Source organism: Ambystoma mexicanum, chromosome 2p (assembly GCF_040938575.1).
Source record: "Ambystoma mexicanum isolate Mex_15411 chromosome 2p, UKY_AmexF1_1, whole genome shotgun sequence".
NCBI classification, from domain to species: domain Eukaryota; kingdom Metazoa; phylum Chordata; class Amphibia; order Caudata; family Ambystomatidae; genus Ambystoma; species Ambystoma mexicanum.
The window spans coordinates 64,109,709-64,133,102 of record NC_090923.1 but is presented as its reverse complement, the minus strand read 5'-3'; the positions used below and the strand labels follow the sequence as shown (position 1 = coordinate 64,133,102).

Here is a 23,394-nt window from a genome sequence, read left to right as displayed (position 1 = left end):
CCCTTTCCTAAGCCAAAGAGTGGCCCCTGTGGTCTAATCCATATAAGAAGAACTAAATCGGGCATAAATTTCAAATGAAATTTGGCCAGATATTGAGACAGAGGGGTATCTCCTCGGAAGGCGGACCAATGAACGAGCACAATATAGATGGGCTCTTTGGTGAACAGTCAATACGTGTCTAGTTTGGGCGGAGTTTTGTGTGTTGTTCTCATGGATTTGTGTGTGTATACTTTGTACATTTTTCAACTAATTACACACAATATGATTCTCTGACAAATCGAATTGTATTTTTATACAGTGAGACAACGCCAGTAGAAGTTCATCCAAACACGAGGAATTCTGCAAACTCGCTGCAAGCGCTCTAATTTCTATCAGAATCCAGGATTCATGCATCGGTAGAGAATGTGAAAGCATGACCTTCATTGTACGCTTTTGATTCGACCAGAGTGATAATTACAGAACATGATTTTGCTTACTGTAATTTATCATATATGATCACGTTTGAGAGTCCCTGCAGGTCAGTTAATTTACAAAGTTGGCTTTCCTATAAGCATGGACACACAACATCTAATTATAGTTAACACAACAATCTTTCTCTTTTTTCTCCTAACCAACGTAATGCCATACAACGTACGTATTGAACAGTGAATTATGTCACTGTTGTTTGTCTAATTTACATAACTCTGATATAATTGTGCTTGCATTTTACCAATCTATGATGAATTCGAACACATTAAATTGGGTGTGGTAGATGTGCTTATTTTGCACTGATTTCCGATGAACTATACAATGCCCATGTGGAATATGTTGTTTTAAATGCACATTGACTGGCTCTGGATAATGAATTTCATTATCAGAATAATCTAAAGACTGTATTGGCCCTGATGAAGGGCAGAATTGTCCACAATGCATTGGCCCTGAATACGCATCTGCCATTAATAGATGACAAATCAATTACTTATGAAGACAATTATTATTGAATTAAACAACCTGGAAGATTTAGTTATTTTAGAGAACTGTTCCTTAACTATAAGGAACATTACAAAACCACTATGTGGTAATTGGGAGTGCAGCCCACACCGCTGGCTTTGTAGCCAAGGGGCTAATGAAGCCATCATAGACCTGGTGCATTCACCATGTTCTAAGCATGTGCATGTGCTGTTCTCCTGTGCCAAGTGCAATCTCGAATGCCCAAATGCTGCCATTATAGAACTGATATAGTACCCAGATGTGATGCACAGCCTCATAGGTGCTGCCATCCAATGGCAATAATAATATCACTGCCCTTTGGTGTTAGCCGTGTGCGATATACATCAACATAACATAACATTAAAGCCATAACACTTGCGGAAGCAGACTAGATCAGCCATAACGATTTGAGGCAGGAGCGGACTGGATCAGCCATAATGATTTGAGGCGGGAGCGGACTGGATCAGCCATAACGATTCGAGGAGGGAGCAGACTGGATCAGCCATAACGATTTGATGCGGGAGCAGACTGGATTAGCCCTAACGATTTGAGGCGGGAGCAGACTGGATCAGCCATAACGATTTGAGGCGGGAGCAGACTGGATCAGCCATAACGATTTGAGGCAAGAGCGGACTGGATCAGTCATAACGATTCGAGGAGGGAGCAGATGGGGGTGTCCGCAAGGTCAACGCGGCATGGCAGAGCGGCGGTGACTGGGGTAGAAAAGTGCTGCTCAAAGGATAGAACCTGGACTTGGATCCTAAGATGCAGTCTGCATACAACAGGCTCTGAATGACTGGTGTCTTCTCCCCGGGCCCTCATTTTATGTAGAGCTTCACACACAGCTCATATAGATTCAAAGCACTTTAGCAATAAGTGTAATTATTACCTATTGCAATGGTAATCGATTAATTAACCTGAGATGCATGGAGAGCGCAGTAGGCCCTGCTAGCATAAGCACTAATGGTCTTCAGGCTGGCTCATTTTGAAGGTGATTGTTTAACTCGCTGAGCTATCTTCCTAGCCAAGTGCTCCCCCCACCCCCTTTACTTGAAAAGGTAGTGTAAGGGTCACGCAGAGGAAGGAAGGGCTTATTTCTGTGTCTAAAAGAACCAAGACAAATAAAATGTCTACAGCTCTGTAAGGGCCTTTCCTCCTCTACAGAAGACTCAAAAACATTATAGAAGTGCTCAAAATGATTTCTGGAGCCTTTTCCTGGATCCCTATGGGTAAATCATTTGCTATTTTATTGACCTGTGAAACATGTATAATTTAAAGGTTCCCTGGAGTGAATTGTCATATGATCCGGCTGCTTTGCTAATTCTTCATTGGTACACGGTGGGGCGCGTGGTGGGCGTGACATTCTAACAACCAGTCTTGAGGGTTTTCTTATTGTTTTTTTTTTCTTTTTCCCTTTCTTCCTTGTATACTGTGGCCACAAAAGTCTCCTAATACGAATAATATGTTCAAGATGTTTACATGACATTATTGGCGACATGTTACGCTTGTATTGCTTTTCAATACGTATATGATGTACCTATTGGTGTTGAAATAAAAAAGAAGTGCTCAAAAACATTTATTTGTTACACTTTTCTAAGGATTCATCGGGGAGGTAAACCCTGGCAAGGCAACTGTGCATTTTGTGTTGGCCATTTCTGCTTACATATTTGACTTTAAACAACCAATCGAAAATGGCCACCACATGTTGTGAAATGACAAATGAGCAAATGACTTGGCGCTTAAACTCCACACCTGCGGAGGCTACTGCTCCTCATACAGCAAAACTTTGAAAAGGTTGGAGGCAAAGCTGTGCCTCACAGAGAAGACTTGCAAGCAGCCCTCCACCTGCTACACTCGGTCCATCTGGAACTCAATCCCAGTAGAGGCTCGACAATACCCCTACCCTCCTCCAGTTCAGCTAAACACTAAAACATGCCTCCTTCAACAATCCCCGCCAGAGGAATACAAATCCCTCTCTCCCTCCACCAGCATTACTGCGCTACTGTATAAAATGCCAAACCCTGTTGTAAAGCGCTCCACTGCTCTTGAGCTAAGTTTGCACTATAAGCAATAAAATAAAAAATAAAAACCAATATCATGAATTAGGAGTGAATGGGAGCGCTACAAATCGCAGTGGTTTATGCATCCTCAAGTGAAATAGTCCCCTCTCCTCGCTCCACAACATTAGTTTTGGCTCAAAGATAGCGGTCAACAACTGATAAAATGCGGGAACAACAGGAAGCGGAGAGGACCAGAGACAGCATGGAAGGTATGAAGAAACGAAAGAGGACAGAGAAAACAAGGCAAGACTGGGGGCAGGGGGGGGGGGATAGCAGGAGTCAAAAAGAGGGGTGCAATGATGAACAGAAATGAAGTGGAAGGAGGGCTGAAGCTCCACATGCCCGGCTTTGGAGTGTGAAAATGTCTTGGGAGGATAGCTCAGGGGCAACGCGCTCGCCTTAGAAGCAAGACGACGCGGAGCAACACAGGATCGATCCCCAGGTCCACGCCTAGAAACCTCTGGGTATTAAGTGTGTTATAAATAACGAATCACAGTACAGAATAAGGCCGGCTCATCCCTTCATACTACCCCTTTTGGTCAATTGATTGAGCACCACAGTGTATGTATTGTTTAATTATTTATTGTTTGCTTGTTAGGCGCTTATACAATAAGAAAATACTGTTTCAAAGCGCCCACAGGGCAGGGAGGGAGCAAGGGTGGCAAAAGCATTCAAAAACCTAATATATTAAGAGCAGAGGAGGGGGGGGGTAGAAGGGACGAACCTACTATACCTTGCGAGAATTCAGAACGTGTAAGTGCAGTGTGGGTGATATTTATTCATTTATTTTAATGTTTAACGCGCAGACCAAGCTCGAGAGCAGCAGAGCGCTGCACAGGCAGTGAGTGCAGGGGCTGGCATGTTTTAACAGTAGCGCAGTACTGCGAGTCACAGTCTGTGACTCCATTGGGATTAGTCCTTGGACAGGTGTTGAAAAAGCCAGATTTTAAGAGAGGATGATGGTAATATGTAAAATAAGTTACCAAGCGCTCTGAAGCCAGATTCCTGGTGCTATGTATCGAACACAAAACCACCTGGGTGAGCGAGGTGAAAGAAAGCAGATGTGAGAAGGAGGTAGAGGGAGGTATAAAGGAAGTTAGGGGTGGGGAGTAAGTGAAGAGGAAGTAAAGAAAGTGAGAGTGAGAAATATCCACATGGAAGAAAACAATGGAAAGAAGGAACGAAAGAAGCAGGAAAACACAGCAAATAAAGATTGTGAACATTACACAAGATTATAAATCGACCAAAATCTCATACTTACAGTAGTTTAAACACACGAGGGCCTGTGGAAGAAAATGACACTGTTAATATACATCAAAATATACAATATGCAGACTTCCTACCACGTCACGTGATAATGATTGAACATTCTACTTTACTACCTGGAGTAGGTTAGCCCAACATGCAAATATGACCTCATTTTAATTTTTTTATTTAGTTTTTCAGTATGAATTACTTTTCACACAGATAAACGTAGAATACGAAGAAAACAATTCCAACAATAAAACAAAACAATCTATTTAAAATTCGAAATATCTTCTAATGTCAAAATATACAGCAGCCGACGCTGCATTTCTCGGTTCTTTATTTGTCAACCATTATCTGATAAGCGCAATTAATTATGAGGAGTCGTCAATAATGCCACGGCTATTTCCCACAAGTTCCTCAAAGCAATTATCAAAGACGTACCAAGAACAAGCATACATCTACCCCAGAACGAGGTACTATACATTTCTCATCTAACATCGGGGTGGGGGGGTGTTAGGGGACATAAAGAGAATGCAAGAAATCACCATTCGCCCTACACAATGATCGTGGAACATAGCCTCTGTCCAAGGGTCAGAGACAGCCATTACAGGCAGATGGAAGCAGCAAGCAGTAGTGTCAACAACTAGCCTAAATCAGCCTCTGTTTCAGGGTCAGACAGCCATCACAGGCAGCAATCACAGGGAGAGGGGAGCAGCAGGTGTCAACTACTAGCCTAAAGCAACCTGTGTCCAAGGGTCACAGGCAGAGGGGAGCAGCAGGTGTCAACTACTAGCCTAAAGCAACCTGTGTCCAAGGGTCACAGGCAGAGGGGAGCAGCAGGTGTCAACTACTAGCCTAAAGCAACCTGTGTCCAAGGGTCACAGGCCGAGGGAAGCAGCAGGTGTCAACTACTAGCCTAAAGCAACCTGTGTCCAAGGGTCACAGGCCGAGGGAAGCAGCAGGTGTCAACTACTAGCCTAAATCAGCCTCTGTTTCAGGGTCAGACAGCATCACAGGCAGCAATCACAGGGAGAGGGGAGCAGCAGGTGTCAACTACTAGCCTAAAGCAACCTGTGTCCAAGGGTCACAGGCAGAGGGGAGCAGCAGGTGTCAACTACTAGCCTAAAGCAACCTGTGTCCAAGGGTCACAGGCCGAGGGAAGCAGCAGGTGTCAACTACTAGCCTAAAGCAACCTGTGTCCAAGGGTCACAGGCAGAGGGAAGCAGCAGGTGTCGTCTACTAGCCTAAAGCAACCTGTGTCCAAGGGTCACAGGCCGAGGGAAGCAGCAGGTGTCAACTACTAGCCTAAAGCAACCTGTGTCCAAGGGTCACAGGCAGAGGGAAGCAGAGGGTGTCAACTACTAGCCTAAAGCAACCTGTGTCCAAGGGTCACAGGCCGAGGGAAGCAGCAGGTGTCCACTACTAGCCTAAAGCAACCTGTGTCCCAGGGTCACAGGCCGAGGGAAGCAGCAGGTGTCCACTACTAGCCTAAAGCAACCTGTGTCCAAGGGTCACAGGCAGAGGGGAGCAGCAGGTGTCAACTACTAGCCTAAAGCAACCTGTGTCCAAGGGTCACAGGCAGAGGGGAGCAGCAGGTGTCAACTACTAGCCTAAAGCAACCTGTGTCCAAGGGTCACAGGCCGAGGGAAGCAGCAGGTGTCAACTACTAGCCTAAAGCAACCTGTGTCCAAGGGTCACAGGCCGAGGGGAGCAGCAGGTGTCAACTACTAGCCTAAAGCAACCTGTGTCCAAGGGTCACAGGCCGAGGGAAGCAGCAGGTGTCAACTACTAGCCTAAAGCAACCTGTGTCCAAGGGTCACAGGCGGAGGGAAGCAGCAGGTGTCAATTAGAAGCCTAAAGCAACCTCTGTTTCAGGGTCAGACAGCCATCACAGGCAGCAATCACAGGGAGAGGGGAGCAGCAGTTGTCAACTACTAGCCTAAAGCAACCTGTGTCCAAGGGTCACAGGCAGAGGGGAGCAGCAGACAGCCATCACAGGCAGCAATCACAGGGAGAGGGGAGCAGCAGGTGTCAACTACTAGCCTAAAGCAACCTGTGTCCAAGGGTCACAGGCCGAGGGAAGCAGCAGGTGTCAACTACTAGCCTAAAGCAACCTGTGTCCAAGGGTCACAGGCGGAGGGAAGCAGCAGGTGTCAATTAGAAGCCTAAAGCAACCTCTGTTTCAGGGTCAGACAGCCATCACAGGCAGCAATCACAGGGAGAGGGGAGCAGCAGGTGTCAACTACTAGCCTAAAGCAACCTGTGTCCAAGGGTCACAGGCCGAGGGAAGCAGCAGGTGTCAACTACTAGCCTAAAGCAACCTGTGTCCAAGGGTCACAGGCGGAGGGAAGCAGCAGGTGTCAATTAGAAGCCTAAAGCAACCTCTGTTTCAGGGTCAGACAGCCATCACAGGCAGCAATCACAGGGAGAGGGGAGCAGCAGGTGTCAACTACTAGCCTAAAGCAACCTGTGTCCAAGGGTCACAGGCCGAGGGAAGCAGCAGGTGTCAACTACTAGCCTAAAGCAACCTGTGTCCAAGGGTCACAGGCAGAGGGGAGCAGCAGGTGTCAACTACTAGCCTAAAGCAACCTGTGTCCAAGGGTCACAGGCCGAGGGAAGCAGCAGGTGTCAACTACTAGCCTAAAGCAACCTGTGTCCAAGGGTCACAGGCGGAGGGAAGCAGCAGGTGTCAATTAGAAGCCTAAAGCAACCTCTGTTTCAGGGTCAGACAGCCATCACAGGCAGCAATCACAGGAAGAGGGGAGCAGCAGGTGTCAACTACTAGCCTAAAGCAACCTGTGTCCAAGGGTCACAGGCCGAGGGAAGCAGCAGGTGTCAATTAGAAGCCTAAAGCAACCTCTGTTTCAGGGTCAGACAGCCATCACAGGCAGCAATCACAGGGAGAGGGGAGCAGCAGGTGTCAACTACTAGCCTAAAGCAACCTGTGTCCAAGGGTCACAGGCCGAGGGGAGCAGCAGGTGTCAACTACTAGCCTAAAGCAACCTGTGTCCAAGGGTCACAGGCCGAGGGAAGCAGCAGGTGTCAACTACTAGCCTAAAGCAACCTGTGTCCAAGGGTCACAGGCAGAGGGGAGCAGCAGGTGTCAACTACTAGCCTAAAGCAACCTGTGTCCAAGGGTCACAGGCCGAGGGAAGCAGCAGGTGTCAACTACTAGCCTAAAGCAACCTGTGTCCAAGGGTCACAGGCAGAGGGAAGCAGCAGGTGTCAACTACTAGCCTAAAGCAACCTGTGTCCAAGGGTCACAGGCAGAGGGAAGCAGCAGGTGTCAACTACTAGCCTAAAGCAACCTGTGTCCAAGGGTCACAGGCAGAGGGGAGCAGCAGGTGTCAACTACTAGCCTAAAGCAACCTGTGTCCAAGGGTCACAGGCCGAGGGGAGCAGCAGGTGTCAACTACTAGCCTAAAGCAACCTGTGTCCAAGGGTCACAGGCCGAGGGGAGCAGCAGGTGTCAACTACTAGCCTAAAGCAACCTGTGTCCAAGGGTCACAGGCCGAGGGAAGCAGCAGGTGTCAACTACTAGCCTAAAGCAACCTGTGTCCAAGGGTCACAGGCAGAGGGAAGCAGCAGGTGTCAACTACTAGCCTAAAGCAACCTGTGTCCAAGGGTCACAGGCAGAGGGGAGCAGCAGGTGTGAACTACTAGCCTAAAGCAACCTGTGTCCAAGGGTCACAGGCGGAGGGAAGCAGCAGGTGTCAATTAGAAGCCTAAAGCAACCTCTGTTTCAGGGTCAGACAGCCATCACAGGCAGCAATCACAGGGAGAGGGGAGCAGCAGGTGTCAACTACTAGCCTAAAGCAACCTGTGCCCAAGGGTCACAGGCGGAGGGAAGCAGCAGGTGTCAACTACTAGCCTAAAGCAACCTGTGTCCAAGGGTCACAGGCCGAGGGAAGCAGCAGGTGTCAACTACTAGCCTAAAGCAACCTGTGTCCAAGGGTCACAGGCAGAGGGGAGCAGCAGGTGTCAACTACTAGCCTAAAGCAACCTGTGTCCAAGGGTCACAGGCCGAGGGGAGCAGCAGGTGTCAACTACTAGCCTAAAGCAACCTGTGTCCAAGGGTCACAGTCCGAGGGAAGCAGCAGGTGTCAACTACTAGCCTAAAGCAACCTGTGTCCAAGGGTCACAGGCCGAGGGAAGCAGCAGGTGTCAACTACTAGCCTAAAGCAACCTGTGTCCAAGGGTCACAGGCAGAGGGAAGCAGCAGGTGTCAACTACTAGCCTAAAGTAACCTCTGTCCCAGGGTCAGAGACAGTCATCACAGGCAGAGGGAAGCAGCAGATGTCAACTACTAGCCTAAAGTAACCTCTGTCCCAGGGTCAGAGACAGTCATCACAGGCAGAGGGAAGCAGCAGATGTCAACTACTAGCCTAAAGTAACCTCTGTCCCAGGGTCAGAGACAGTCATCACAGGCAGAGGGAAGCAGCAGATGTCAACTACTAGCCTAAAGTAACCTCTGTCCCAGGGTCAGAGACAGCCATTGCAGGCAGGGGGAAGCAGCAGCTGTCAAATCCTAGCTTAAAGTAACCGCTGTCCATGGGCCAGGAGCAGCCTGGAAATAATTTCAAAGTGGCCCCATATGACACATTTTCAGCAAGCCCAACCATTTTCCTATGTGGACATTTGGAAATTAAATAGGTTACCACAAAAAAAGGCCCAGGGTGCAGAGGCTTAACGGGAAATCTCGAGAGTGCCCTAAAGGCCAGTCCACCCCTGGGAGAGAGGCAGAGAGGGCGGGCAGACAGAGTGTCTGGTGAGGCACTACATTCGATGGCAGTCAAGGCCAGGTTATGTTAAAGGGTTAGATCGTGCACTGTTGCCACCTGCGTGGTTTCTCGGCGCTCTTATATTATATGCTAGCCCTTCCTTGATGTATAGGGGCAAATCATTGCACTTAAGTTATTAAGGAGCTGACATGGCATGCAGGTGACGCAAAGCACCCATTGTTTAACGGAATTGAAGGGGCCATATCGAGGAATTATATAGTGGAAGGAAATCTTTCACCTGATTTTCAATATCTGCAAAAATATCCGTTTGTGAGTCACTAGTAATATTGGTAATTAATCCCACGCTGCCCAGGGGAGTGTTTGGTTGGTGCACGTGTAGGTGCTGGGAGGAGTGAGTGCGGGAAGCAACCTTAGGGGCACAGTTTGCAAGGGCTTTGCGCGGGGCACTGCACACATCTCTGGTGGAAAGGGGTCTTTTGGTAGGCTGATGGCGCTGGGAAGTAACAGGTTAGTCAACGACTTGTGGAAATTAGATATTTAGGGCTGGTGATGACGCTCGCTGCATTTAGACAAGAATGCTGTTTTATTTGTATTTTATTTCAATGGTGGAGGAATTACTGTGAACCCGTTTGATTTCCTCTGTAAAGTCAACATGTCCCAATTTCTGCATGCCCAGCAGGTAGCAGTGAAAAAGGTTTGCAATCTTTCCATGTGTCACGTGGCATCAGTGACGTCAGAACGTGTGGCGTCTTCCTACCTTGTGGTGGGAGGCTCGCTCGGCCGTGACCCGCCATTATGTGTGGCGGTGGTGACTAATCTACAGGCAGGCTGAGCAGAGTGGCTAACGGAACCGCCGCATGAAGAGTACAAAATGGACCCTCAAGAAGGGACATGGGCTTTAGTCCTGGCACGAGGCTGAAGGCGGTTCCACTGCAGAGCAAGAGTGAAAGCAGTGCAGGAGCTCGGCAAGAAGTGCGCAGCAGAGATCAGCATTGCTGTCCCGCACGACCCAGCAGCAGCAAAAAGCCAGGCGACCAACCTTTCCCCAACCCGCCTGTGATGGTCAGGTGACCATGGAACGAGAGATAGAGTGGCTGTGCAGAGGAGGGAAACAAACCCCCACCATACCAGGTCTGGCAACACTTGGAGATCTGCGCAAAAGCTAAAAGGGGCAATGCTACAGCAGTGAACAGGGAAAAAGCACAACCATAGCACCAGAAAACCCCACCCTGGACCACACACCCAACAGCAAAGAGAGGCAGGCTCAGGGCAGACACCTTGTGCGGCGAGTGTCAACAACCGGAAAATAGGCAGACAATATGGCGTCTGACCCAGCCATGTCCCCAGCCAGAGCACAGTGGCAATAACAAAACCCTGACACCAGCACCTGGCTGGACACAACTCAAAGCACATTCATGAAACGGTTTGCATTTGGGCTCAGAGCGGCACTCCGCTGGGAACTCTGGATTCAGCAGTTCGAACTTAGCATGAAATTGAGAAACGTCCTGGACCCGGAGGAAAAGCGAATATTGTTGATGCTTAACTTAGGTACAATGGCACTGCGACTTTTCAATGCACTACCGAACACAGGTACCAAGTACGATTACGATATGGCCAAACTAGTACTGACAAGGACATTCAAACTGAGCTCAGACTTGGAGAGGTTCAACATAACTCAAGCACGACTGTGCCCAAATGAAAATATTGATGATTTTCCCGGCCGCCTTCTGAGAGATGGCAATCAGTTGCAACTTCCCGGGCGAAGAATTTGCCGTCCGGCCACAAGTCATCCATGGCCCATCACTGGAAAACCTCTACAGAACAATACAATCAGGGGCGGAAATATCCCTAGAAAAGATCCTCGCTATGGGACGCCAGCGAGAAAGAACTAATGTACATGTAGCGGAGATTGAACAAATGATCAACCGACTGTTGCTTGACACAGAAGCTCCAGGGAATAGAATGGCCACCATCAACACCCACCGACAAGGGAAAAGCAAACCGAAGTCAACACTTGGGAAACCAGGAAACTGCCTGTGGTGCGGAGGACAAAGGCACAAGGAAGAGCCATGTCCGGCACTAGCGACCATGTGCCACAAATGTGGGAAATGTAACCATTTTGCAGCAGTGATTTTAAGCTCCCGAAATTTGAAGGAACAACCAACGCCTGACCTCAGGAAATGGAGGAGTGACTCACACCAGAGACACATCCAGGCGTACCGGTCCCGCCAACAAGAATCCTGATTACATCAACAAATCAATGTCACCACACCCAAACTGAGAGGACGGGCACGAGCGGTGGATGCTCAAGACAACAAAAGCAACAGTGAGGAGGATGATCAGTCGAGCAAAGGCTCATCCCCAGACCGAACACCTTGTTACAGGAGAACGAGAAAAGAAAGAGTGCACATGATCTCGGCAATTAAACAACTATGAAGAAATGGTACACAGAGCACAATGTCACACCACACCTGTGTAGTCATGGCAGATGGGACACCAGTAAAAATGATGAGACAAAGGGGCCATGGTGAATATCATACCAGCCAGCAAATACGAGGAACTTCATCCACGCCCGGCTCTACAACGAAGGTCAGTGCAGCTCTTCGCCTAGGGGTGCAAGAAACGGCTACCTTTAAGAGGCTCCAGCAAAACAATACTTACATACGGGGAAGAGAGCTGCCGAACACGAGTATGCGTAATAGATGCAGGGATTGAAACCTTATTCAGCTGGCCAACAGCATAGAAGCTGAAGCTCATCTATTTCATCTTCACAGTATACACAAAACATCGACAGCTTATTGGAAAAGCACAAGAAACTACTCCAGGGGATTGGATAAGTGAAAGGTTGCACAGTGAAGCTCCACATTGACCCCACTGTGGAACCAAGAGCTGTCAGACACCAAAGAGTGCCATTCCACATGAGGGCAGATGTGGAGGCTGAGCTCAATAAATTAGAAGACCTCCACATCATCGAAAAAAACCACAGGGCCAACACTGTGGGTATCCCCCATGGTAGTCACAGAAAAACGAAAACAGCCCCATGCGGTGCGCATTTGTATTGATATGTGTCTACCTAATGTAGCCATAGGATGAGAGAGACACATCACCCTGATGATTGGCAAACCGATCGTGAACCTCAAAGGGGCCGCCGTTTTCAGCAAGCTAGATCTAAGGATGGGATACCATCAAATCCGCATGGCCAGGGAGTCCCGTTACATTACAACTTTTTCATCCCATCTGGGACTACGAAGATACTGTCGACTCAATTTCGGGATCTCATCCGTGGTGGAAGTCTTCCAGCATGAAATCAGAAAGGTGGAACAAGATCTCCCTGGGGTATCAAATGTGAGTGATGACATTCTGGTTTATGTGAAGACCAATGAAGAACATAACTGACGACTGGCGGCTGTGCTCCAGCACCTTGAGGACACAGGGCTCACACTCCATGTGGAGATGTGTGAGTTTGGAAAATCGACACTCAGTTTCTTCCAGACCTGAGAAAGGTAGCGGACATCAAAAACGCCCAAGCGACCACCAGCACCACCGAAGCCGCAGCTTCCTTGTGATGGCGACCTACTATGGAAGGTTCATACCTGACCTAACCACCACAGCCACACCCCTGCGGTAACTCACCAAGACAAGAGCAGCGTGGCTGTTGAACGACACACATGAGTCCGCATTCAAGCACATAAAGGACTCACTTTCAGGAGACACCACAATGGCCTTCTCCAATAACAATTGCGAGACTGAGCTACTAGTAGACCCTAGCCCTGTTGAGTTTTAAGCTGTTCTGACCCAAAAAGATAGAGATAGGACCATACAGCCCATTGCCTTTGCCAGCCGGGCCCTAACACACACGGAAAATAACTATGCACACATCAAAAAGGAAGCGCTAGCCATTCTGTGGGAGTGCCGACACTTCCACGTGTACAAGTTAGGGCACCCACTCAAGGTGATCACGAACTACAAGCCACTGATGCCCATATTCAAGGTGCCCACACCTCACCCACCAGCAAGGATAGAACGCTGGATGCTTCAGCTTCAGCAATTAGACCTAGAGTGCAATACTAAGCAGGGGCAGACAACCCGGACGATCATCTGTCGCAACACCCGAGTCCGGCCACCGCAACAGAGTGCGAGGCTGCAAAAGAAACAGAAGAACACATCTGCCACATCATAGCATGTGCTCAGCCAAAGGCGATGGAACTGCATGAAATGATAATGGAAACGGACAACAACGCCTTTCTCCAGATCACAAAAGAGGCAATGCTAACAGTGGAATGGAAAAACTACCTCACAGCGGTGGCCCACCACACCCTGCAAGCCCAAGAGTTAATGCAAAGCCTTTTCGACATCAGACACGAACGGTCGGTGCCCCCCCCCCCCCGAAGGACCAATACTAAAAGGAAACTGCAATATAGTACCCGCAAGCCTACAGGACAAAGCAATCCAGCTAGCACATGAAGGCCACCAAGGAATGGTGAAAACACAAGCATTCCTCAAGTCAAGGGTGTCGATGCCACAGATTTAACAGAAGGTCATTGCATTGGTGGAGAACTGCACATCGTGTCAAGCAATTCACCGTCTAGGGCCCCGGGAACCCATTGCCAGCCCACTCTCAGTCAACGCAGATGAGACGCTGTCAGCATAGACTTCAGTACACTTGCAATTGACACATATCTCCTCGTGGCTGTAGACGAGTTCATAAGATGCCCGAAAGTAGGGCCTGTGCGATTCAACGATGCAATCTCTGTGACAATGGCACTGGAAAAGATATTCGCCGTTCATGGGATACCTTCATCAATCAAGAGTGACAACGACCCGCCATATGGGAGCAAAGAATTTAAGGTGTTCCCCGACAACATGGGAGTACGGCACCATCATATCACACCATACTGGCCCCAAACCAACAGAGATGCCGAGAGGTTCATGGCATCAATCAATAAAGTAGTAGGCATAGCAAAAGACAACAACCGGTCCTGGCTCCCAGAGCTCTACTGGTTTCTCCGATCATACCAGCAAACACCACACTCCTCAACCTTGGTCAGCCCAGCAGCACTCATGTTTGGAGTCCCCATCCAGGCAGGACTCCCCCTTCAACACACCTGGAGCCCACCACAAGTGGATAAAGAACACGTCTAGCAATGACGACAGGAGCACATTCAAAGTGAGAGTGGAGCAAAGCAAGCAACACCCAGCCAGCTACGGGTGGGAGACACAGCACTAGTCAAGAACCGTGCTCCTCAAAGGAAAATGGCTCTCTGGTATGAATCGCAACCACGGATCGTCACTCACAAGAACCATGGCATCCCGAGGCCCGGAGACTAACGCGGAATGTTTCCCAGTTCAGACGGATACCAGCGACCACCTGGAAAGAGGTCCCAGAGAACCTATCAACACCGTACACACGCGCCCTACTAGATTGAGAGCCCCAGCCAGAAACAGTAACTGGGTCACCGAGTCGGACACCACAAACACCCTCCGAAATAAGATAAGAGCCGGCTGTCCCCGAGATCAAAGAGACCCAGAGAAGGGAAGTAAGCAGCCGCTACTCATTCCGACCGCGACCAGCACCATCCACACATCTGGTTTTGTACGGCATGGGATCTACCAACAAGCAAGAGAGCCCGGAGGGCAACAAGCAAAGAGACAGTAAGATAAAACTCTGATGAAGACATTACCTCGTTAAAACAGTTTGATGTTTTTGTTGTCCAAGTTGGGGAGAGATGTGATGGTCAGGTGACCAAGGAACGAGAGAGAGTGTGGCCCGTGATGGCCCATGTGACCGATTGAATAAAGGGAAGAAGAAAAGCCCACCACAGGTTCTTTCCTCCAGCACCATACGCCGAGTGAGTTATCTCATTTGATACCCCCACTGTGAGGCCTTCCCCAAAGGACCCAGACCCAACACCATAGGCCAGACTGATTGAGGAAGAGAAACCTGTAGAAGAAGATGCCAAGGATCATAAGGCATGCCCACAACAACGACACTGCAACTGCACCATGCAACCTTCCTTACTATTACTCTTTGGTTAGACAGCTCAGTGGATGAAAGCAGCTGCTGCAGTTCAAATGCAGGCAGGGAGAACTCAGCCTTTCTTTCTTCTGAAGTTGATAAAAGAGTACCGCTGAGCTTTGCAATATCTCCTGATGTTGTGCCAAGAAACAATTCCATATGTCTTGTGGGGGATATCCTGCATCGCCCACCTAACTGTACCAAGCACAGCCCCATTCAGCCAAGTCAGGAGGGAGAGGCGGGACTAGAGTACTGAAACGAGGAAGAGTAGGACTAGGAGTAATGCAGATTACTGGAGAGTAATCCCTTCCGAGTCAGTGGAGCATATTACAGGGTGGTATGAGACTGCAAATCAGAGGAATGTGTCTGAAGGTGTCGAGAATCGTGACTAGAGATGAGAATCGTGACTAGAGATGAGAAACAGCAACAATTAGTTTTCTAAGTAATTCAAAATCCAGACAAGGCCGCAGTGGCCGATGCAAGGGTGGTAGGGCAGTAGATCCCGCCACAGACACATAGGAGGTGGTTGAGGAACAGTGAGAGATTCAAAAATTGCTAAAACGAACGGTGCAGCAGAGGCGAGGAGTGAGTTCCTGCCAGGCCATGTACTGAGGACAAGACAGAGATGTATTCTGTGAGTGGTGGTTCCAGCATTTGCTGAGATAAACTGAAAGTGTACTGAGGGAGTCAGGGGATTCTGAGAACAATTGCATTGTGGATCAAGCGTAGAGCAATGCTATTGACGGAGTCAAAGGGAACCTAAAGAGAAGTGCATTGTGGCAGTGCTGGTTTCCACATTTCTAAGGGCACAAAGCAACAGCGTTGGCTGAGTGAAGGGGAACGTGAAGAGAATTGCATTGTGGTAATTGGGAGTCCAACTCTTCCACAGACATCGCAAGGGCATTGACAGTCAAAGGAAACCTTTGGAGAATTGCATTGTGGGAGTTCCGGTTCCAAATCCATCAGAGACATAGCCAAATGGCGCTAACAGAATCAATGGAACCCGAAGAGTACAATTTTGGAGGAAAAGTAGAACAGAACATATAAAGAGTCCAGAGGCAAGGTAGGTACACAAGCACCCCGAAACCAGATAGCTCTGGAGCACTGAGCCAGCCAGGAGAGAGAATGTGCTTATTGGGAGTTGTAGTCCACCCAGATCAAAGACTTAGCCAAGGAACACAGAACAGACAAAGTGAACCAGGGGGAATTATCCTACCGAGAGGCGTGGTTCACTCAACCCAAAGTCACAAAGCAGGAGAGTTGACCAACTGAGGAGAATGAAAGGAAACCTGCTTATTGGGAGTTCTGCATGGGCTGGCTCAGAACCACCGACCAGGTCCATAAAACCAGAGGCAAGTGGAGACCCATCACATTATTGACCAATGAAGATGCCCAAGATTGCACACAAAGCAGGGCCATCTTTAGAATAATGAGAAGTCTTGGATTTTTATCTCTGATTCCGACCTCATCTTGTGTACAACGTTACATGTTGCAGCACTTAGAAGCCGGAAGTAGCCACCGTGAAGCACTATAAAAAACGTGATGATATTATCAACTTCAGAAGCATGAGAAGCCGAGTTCTCCCTGCCTGTTTTCGAACCCGTGACCTGTGCTTGCTCATAGAGGTCTTCAGCAGGGCTCATAACCCACGGAGTATCCTGGGGGATGGGGACAGACAAGAACCTAAAACATCCCTTTTTGACCCTCACTTCCCTCGAGCACTCCATCGAAGCTCGAGTCTAGCCGGGAGATGTGTCGAGGTTCTGCCAGAGTTGTAGGCGAGGATATTCGGCGATCCCTGTTGGCAAAACCGTGGGGGAGAGGGGGATCGCATTTAGCCTACTAGGCATTTGCTAAGATGAAAACACGACCCGATACAACCCTTGTGACGGCAAAGCCCGCAAGAGTGACATCTTTCAAGGGCCGAGTCCTCTCCCGGGTCCCAGGCACGAGAGGACGAGCCGTGGGAACGGCCAGGGAACGCCATCGCTCACTCGGTCTGTTTACAGCTGCCTTTGCGGTTTACTTTCCGAGGAGAACACTGTTCTGCCAGAGTTCTCCTGCTTAAGCTCTGCGCACGAGGCAGCCTTTCTATCTTGTGAAACCCATCGATAGAGTTTGCCAATGCACTTGCACCCAAAGTGTGTGCCAAACCTTTAGGCCCTTTCCTGCTCAGGATGGTCGTCGCCTAGGGGGAGCTTTTTAGTTTTGGCGATTAGGAGGCGATGTAAGCGCGGCCTATACGCTCAAACTGTGTCCATGAGAAGTGGAGATGGTAGAGGGATGGGTGTGAGGGGGGGGACACACAGCTGTGGGTGTTGCCAAACCATTCACCGTCCATGTCCTACCCGCTACCTGCACATCCATTCACAAACACACTGCACTGGGATCTGTTTGAGCTAGTGCTGTGCTTTTAAGGGCATGCCAATGTTACTTCAAACTGTCTTTTGGAAGGCAATGCCTTAATTAAAGCTATAGATCACATTCCCGTGTTTTAAAAATGTCCTAAGGGCATGTGAGCCTTCAGGCGTTTGATTCATAAGCAATATGCGTGTGCTTGCATCTGTTCTTTGCAGTGAATTCCTGTTAAAAAAATAACAAGCACTGGCAAAGTTTCCAGTTTGTCCAGGCATTTGATAAGAATTTACCAGGCACTTCCATACTGTTTCCAGTTGCTTACACCATTTGCCAGCTGTTGCCACCTAGTGTCATTGTGGCAGGCAGTGTCTGGAAAATGCCTGTCCCGTGCCTGCACAAAAGCCCAAAGAGTTGGCTTGCATACTCAAGGAGCTACATTGGCTACACCCTTCATGCATGCATCATGTCAAGTTCAATACTGCCTGCGTCACTTTACATAGCAGTCACGGCCAAAGAACCACTCTACTCAGCCAGAAACTCACAATCTCCGCCGGCCAGTGCACCACAGACACCACACCAAGGGCTGTCAACTAAGAACTGCAGGAAGAAAAGGAAAGAAGCAGGCCTTTCCTGCTATGCACCCTGTTCCCGGGAACAAGTGACCAACACAGACCTCAGTCCCCCGTCCATCCTGCACTTCAAGATGGAGCTGAAGAACGCACACTTCAAAAGAACATTCTACTAACCACTGATTTCTCCACTTAAACCTGCTCCACTCCACTTGCGCTTCCCCAACTCTTCTCCCCTTACTTATTCCAGCATCCTTTTCCTTTCCTGCAACCTAACGCTCTGGGTATGCACCACAACACTCGGGAGGATAGCTCAGGGGCAACACGCTCGCCTTGGAAGCAAGACGACACGGAGCACCACAGGTTCGATCCCTGGGTCTGCGCTTAGAAACCTCTGGGTATTAGATGCGTTATAACTAACCAATTACAATGACTCCATTGCATTCAAGCTATTTTTGTGCTTTAGAAATCCCATAAATAAATGGAGGTTAATATTGTGTGAACTCAGCTCAGAAACAGTGGCGTGGTGCACTGCACAAGGAGGGGGCTACAAGATAAAGGTGTTGGGTGGGGTGGTCAAGTGGAATTATTCAGAAAGAGGTCATCCATAAGCAGCGATAGCAGGTGTGACAAAGTGACTTCTGCCCTGCAGGAGTACAAGGATGGGGAGGGGCTAAAACGTCAGCTCAGCCCTCACACAGCTACAAACTAAGAGCCAACGCAATCATAAAGGAAAAACAGACACTGTTAAGAGATATGCCTCCTTCGCCTATTGTGGGAACGTGGGCCGAGTGAAGGCCTATACTCTTAAGAGGGTTGTGAATGTGGTTCAGTAGCAGCCCAAAGAGTGTGCAATATAGAAATGTCCAATCAAGGTTCTATAAAATATAAATGAAAAACACCATGTACAATAACAATCAACTAGAACCCACTGCAAAAACCCACCCTGTAGAAAGAACACAGAATATGCCCAGATAGAGTAGATATCGCGCTCTGGGCAATGGGACGGGGGAGAAAAGGAAATTAAAAACGTCAACATTGAAATGCTATGTTTTTCAGGCTGCAAAAGGGATTTAAATGGCCTATGCCGTCTATAGTGCACATAGCTGAACTAGGGGGCAGATACTAGTCAATAAAACCTTGGCAATGGTTTGGCGGTTCGATGGCGTCGAGCCACGCTTCTTTGCACTTATCACGGGTTCTCTTAATTTCGAAGATGTGGCAGGCACGGCCCTCTAGCGGCATCTGGCATTGGGTCAGGATCGACTGGAACGTTGCTGCGGTTTAGAATCAGTTACTCGAGCTGTGCACATCGGGCGGTCACCAGGTTCAGTTGCGTGGTTAAGGGTCGACGGCACTCGGGGTGGGATGCGCAGGTCGTTTCTATGCGCGGCTCGGAGGTCAGGGTTCACGATGCACCAAAGTCCGAACAATCGAGTTACAGGAGCAGTAATGATGAGGCTGGTGCTTCAGAAAGAGACTTGAACAATGCAAGTCAGTAGTGTTGCGAATTGGTTCGAGCCTAGGCAACGACATGCATATGCAGCCGCGGTGCGTCGGCGAACAGAGTTGAACAGGCAAACAGCATTTCGAAGAACAATGAATGCCAAAGGCAGTGTCAAAAATGCTTGAGTCACGGTTCTCAGCTGGTCGATGTGGAAAACCGGAATCTTGGCTGTTCTGCATTCAAGGTGCTATGCGGCCCTCTCTGGGGTCTCAATGGACAAGGTTTGCCCTTTCTCGGGATCCCAAACACGGGAGAGGCTCTCACATACCTTCAGGAGTCCTGCAACACAGTGAGGTCCAAGGCAACAGGGTGGCTGGCAGAGATGCAGTCTTGGTCCAGCAGCAGAGGTCACCCCCAATGATCCCTGGGAATGTATAGGGGACAGAGCTCGCATCTGCCTTGGAACACCTGACTTCACCTCACAACAGGAGAATTCTGGAAAGGACAGTTCTCCCAGGAGGGTCCAACAAAATCTTCTTTCAAGATTGAAGTCAGTATTTAAATCAATCTACAGCAATAGTCTAATCATTTATTTATATATTTATTTATGGATACAGGAGGAACAATTCTCTTTTGATCACAAAAGAAAACACTATAGATAATAAATCAGATTTGATGGGAAGCAGTAAGCTTTTTACAATAGGGAACTTTTGAAGGACATTCTGACCAGGCTGTGGAGGGGAGTAAATGGAACAGTCACCAGGGACAGTAAATAAGTGGACATACATAGATTAAGGGCAACCAACATTGGAAATTTTTAAGTGCAGGTGGGCGGTACAGCCAGCTGTGCTTGGTACGTGATCATGATAGGTGAAATGCTAGAATGAAGGCAAAGGAAGGGAGACACCGAGGCAGGTCAGAGGCGAGGAAATTCTTTTAGCTAACAGGCAGATGAGAGGTAGATTAATAGGGTAACTCAGAGGCAAGAAGGTTGGCTTTTAGTTTGGTTTTGAACAAATCCATGTGGACTGTTTCTCGGATGTCCTGGGGAAGAGCATTCCATGCAAATGGAGCAAGAAGAGAGAAAGAGCGAATGGAAAGGAAGCACAAAGAGGGTGAGGAGCCACAAGCGTAGCCGAGTAGGCAGAGCCGAGATTATGAGAAGGCTTGTAGAGTTGGATAGAGGAGGATAGAAACAGTGGTGCCTTACCGTGGATAGATTTGTGAACCAGGAGAAGACATTTCAATGTGGCCCCGTTTTGCATCGTCAGTCACCCAGCATGGTGACGGTACGAGGAAGTAGGTGTGACATGAAGGAGTTCAAAGAGAGTCCTGGTAGTGAAGTTAATGATCTTGCAGAGAGAACAGAAAGCCTAGTTGGGAAGACCAAAGAGGAAGCTGGCCCAGTAGCCCCGTTTTGAGAAGTCAAGAGTGGTCAAGAGATGCTTGGCGGTGTTGAGAGGAAGGAGGTGTCTGATTCTCTTCAATCACATTTCCAACACATAGAGCCCTGTCCAACCCAACATGGGGCTTAATTCACATGCTCATTAGCACAAGACTTGTCCAGCCTTATCCTGCCTGCTAAGGAAGTAGCACAACATTTCTAAAGTCACAATCACTGTGCTCAGGTCACTACGGTTGTAAAGTTTGGGGCAATATGGGATAAAATGCCATCCCCCTTCTAAAGGCGAATTACAATGCTCAAGTTTCTCAATATATACCTGGTATAGGTACTCAAACCTATTCTAAATCAAACCAAATCAATATATGTTGGTTTTCAATGCAAATCCCAAAACACACAGCATCAATAAACTACAGGGCCAGAATTGTTGCACACTATTCAATCAATATAACACCCATTGTTGCATCTAAGGTGCAGCTAAAACCTTGCAACTCTGCATCCCTTGACAGGGTCCCCGAAAACAGCCACAGCAAGCCAGCCCTTGTGTAGGGGCTGGCAGCATGTGTATAGGGTCTCTAGCATGGAAATCCCCTTACCATAAAAGTGCTGTTATTCGGTGGGCGGAACTCCTGCTTCCAGCTGAAATCTGTGTAACTTGGAAGTGCCTCGCCTCACGCATGTGAGCGGCGCCTCCCCTCATCTTTTTGCCTTCAGCCTCCTGCTGATTTATCTCTGAAGCTTCTTGCCGAAATATCTATCTAGTTCCCAAGTCAAGGACTTTGTCCTGGTTGTTTTGTACTGACTCTTAAGCACACTGAAGTATATTTAAATCCATGGCCTACCAGTATAGTATGTATGCCAATGGGGTTCATGGACTGGCCTGCTGAAAAATACATATACATGCATGTATGATATGACCAAGCTGTTTAAGCTGCTAAGCACTCTGCTAAAATAAATAGTTACCATTCATTCATCCATTCATTTGTGTAACACTGAAACACACTTCTCATGTGTTTGTGACCCTATCTTGGTATGTAGCTACTTTACAATACAAGGCTTATACCGCCCTCCAAGAGCACACAGTACTTGGAGTCTACTTCTGGTTTGTAGCACCTCTGTGGCTATTCTAAATATTGATATATTGCAGTTTAGACTGCCTTTTAAGCATGCATCACAATACTTGCTCTTTCTTCAAGGCGCTACATTCTACTTAGTCTTGTCAAGCCAATGCTGGTTTGCTATTATGGGGGGGACCTTTGACATGAAACGGTATCTGACGTGTTTCTCATATTCTGCAGGGCAGATTGGGGGTGAAATAGCATGAGAAGGCGGGGCGATTGTAAATCCTTAAAGGCAATGTGGGATTTCCCACAACCTGTGAAAGTGTTCACAAAGTCCAAATGCACACTTCCTGGAATCGGTATTGCACACTGACGGGGAGCAGGCATGCAGGCAGGCAGTCTAGCGTGTGGCTGCGACTGCGCCAAAGAGTTTATCATTCTTCAAACATGAGCAGGGTCAGAGGTCATCTGACCAATTGAAAAACGATGAGGTTTCTAGAAGAGCTGACATCTCCAAGGGGCAGGAAAGGGGCTGATCCATTCATGCCCACGCATCACAGAACAACTGCCATTGGCAAAGCAAAGCGCCTGTGTCTGTCATGTGTCAAGTGCAGCTTTAAAGAAACGTCATTTAACACCAAGGCCCTCTCCGTTACATAATACCACCTCTAAATAGGTCATAATTCCCAATTGGGCTTTTGTTTAGTCAGAGCAATAATGCAAACCCGTCTCCTTATTTTGTTTAGTTTTGAATTAGAGTGTTAGTTGCATCTGTTTAAAGACACTAGCAACAGACTCTAAACATTTGGGCAAATACATAAAAACAACATTCATGAAAACATGAAAAGAACAAGAATCATGTCCAAGTCACCTTGACATTTCCTGTTCTGCAACACACATGACATGGCACACAAAATCAAATCTATGTGCAATTAGAGAGAAGGAAACGTCACCTGACAACAATACATAAACCCTGCAATTGTTTGCACAGCAAGGCCTCTCTCATCCCAATCGATTTTATGATTATATGCGATTTCATCACTGGAAATAAACATCAAGGGGGAAACAATATTTTTTTAACCCACTTATCACTCTTCCCAACATATTTTAGAACTGGTACATTTATATACGCAAACTCCAGTCCTAGACTATTTGGGGGAAGTGTTGGATAGTGGCTTTCAATAAATATCGCTTTCTCCTCGATGTTTTTTCCAGCGATGAATTCACTGGGTCCCGATTGTATTCATGTATCCACACATGTCAGTCTACCTCGACCACTGGGGGCTACTTCTGAAGGCAAATGATAGTATCTAAAGTTGCCCAGGGCTCGTTCTTCATTATTGCCACTATTGCAAGATTATGCTTCGTGTGTGGAGCGCTCTTCTCAAGTGATCTCTTGCACCGGCTTCTATTTTCTGCTGGTTAAATTCGCTCTTATTGGCTTTTGATCAATGTTTACGAGGATCCATTTTGTCTGAATTTCATGTTTGAATCCTGCACCTCTCATTCATAGTCACTCATG

The 23,394-nt window shown here is 48.0% G+C and overlaps 1 protein-coding gene across 1 annotated transcript in view; it reads right to left on the bottom strand.

Moving 5' to 3' along the window:
- The window catches only part of IL17RC (interleukin 17 receptor C), a 220,000-nt gene that overhangs the window by 134,091 nt on the left and 62,515 nt on the right, over positions 1-23,394 (bottom strand). Inside the window, exon 2 of the mRNA XM_069646179.1 lies at positions 4,291-4,312. Coding sequence (XP_069502280.1) covers positions 4,291-4,312 — 22 coding nt within the window. The remainder of the gene's footprint in view (positions 1-4,290; positions 4,313-23,394) is intronic.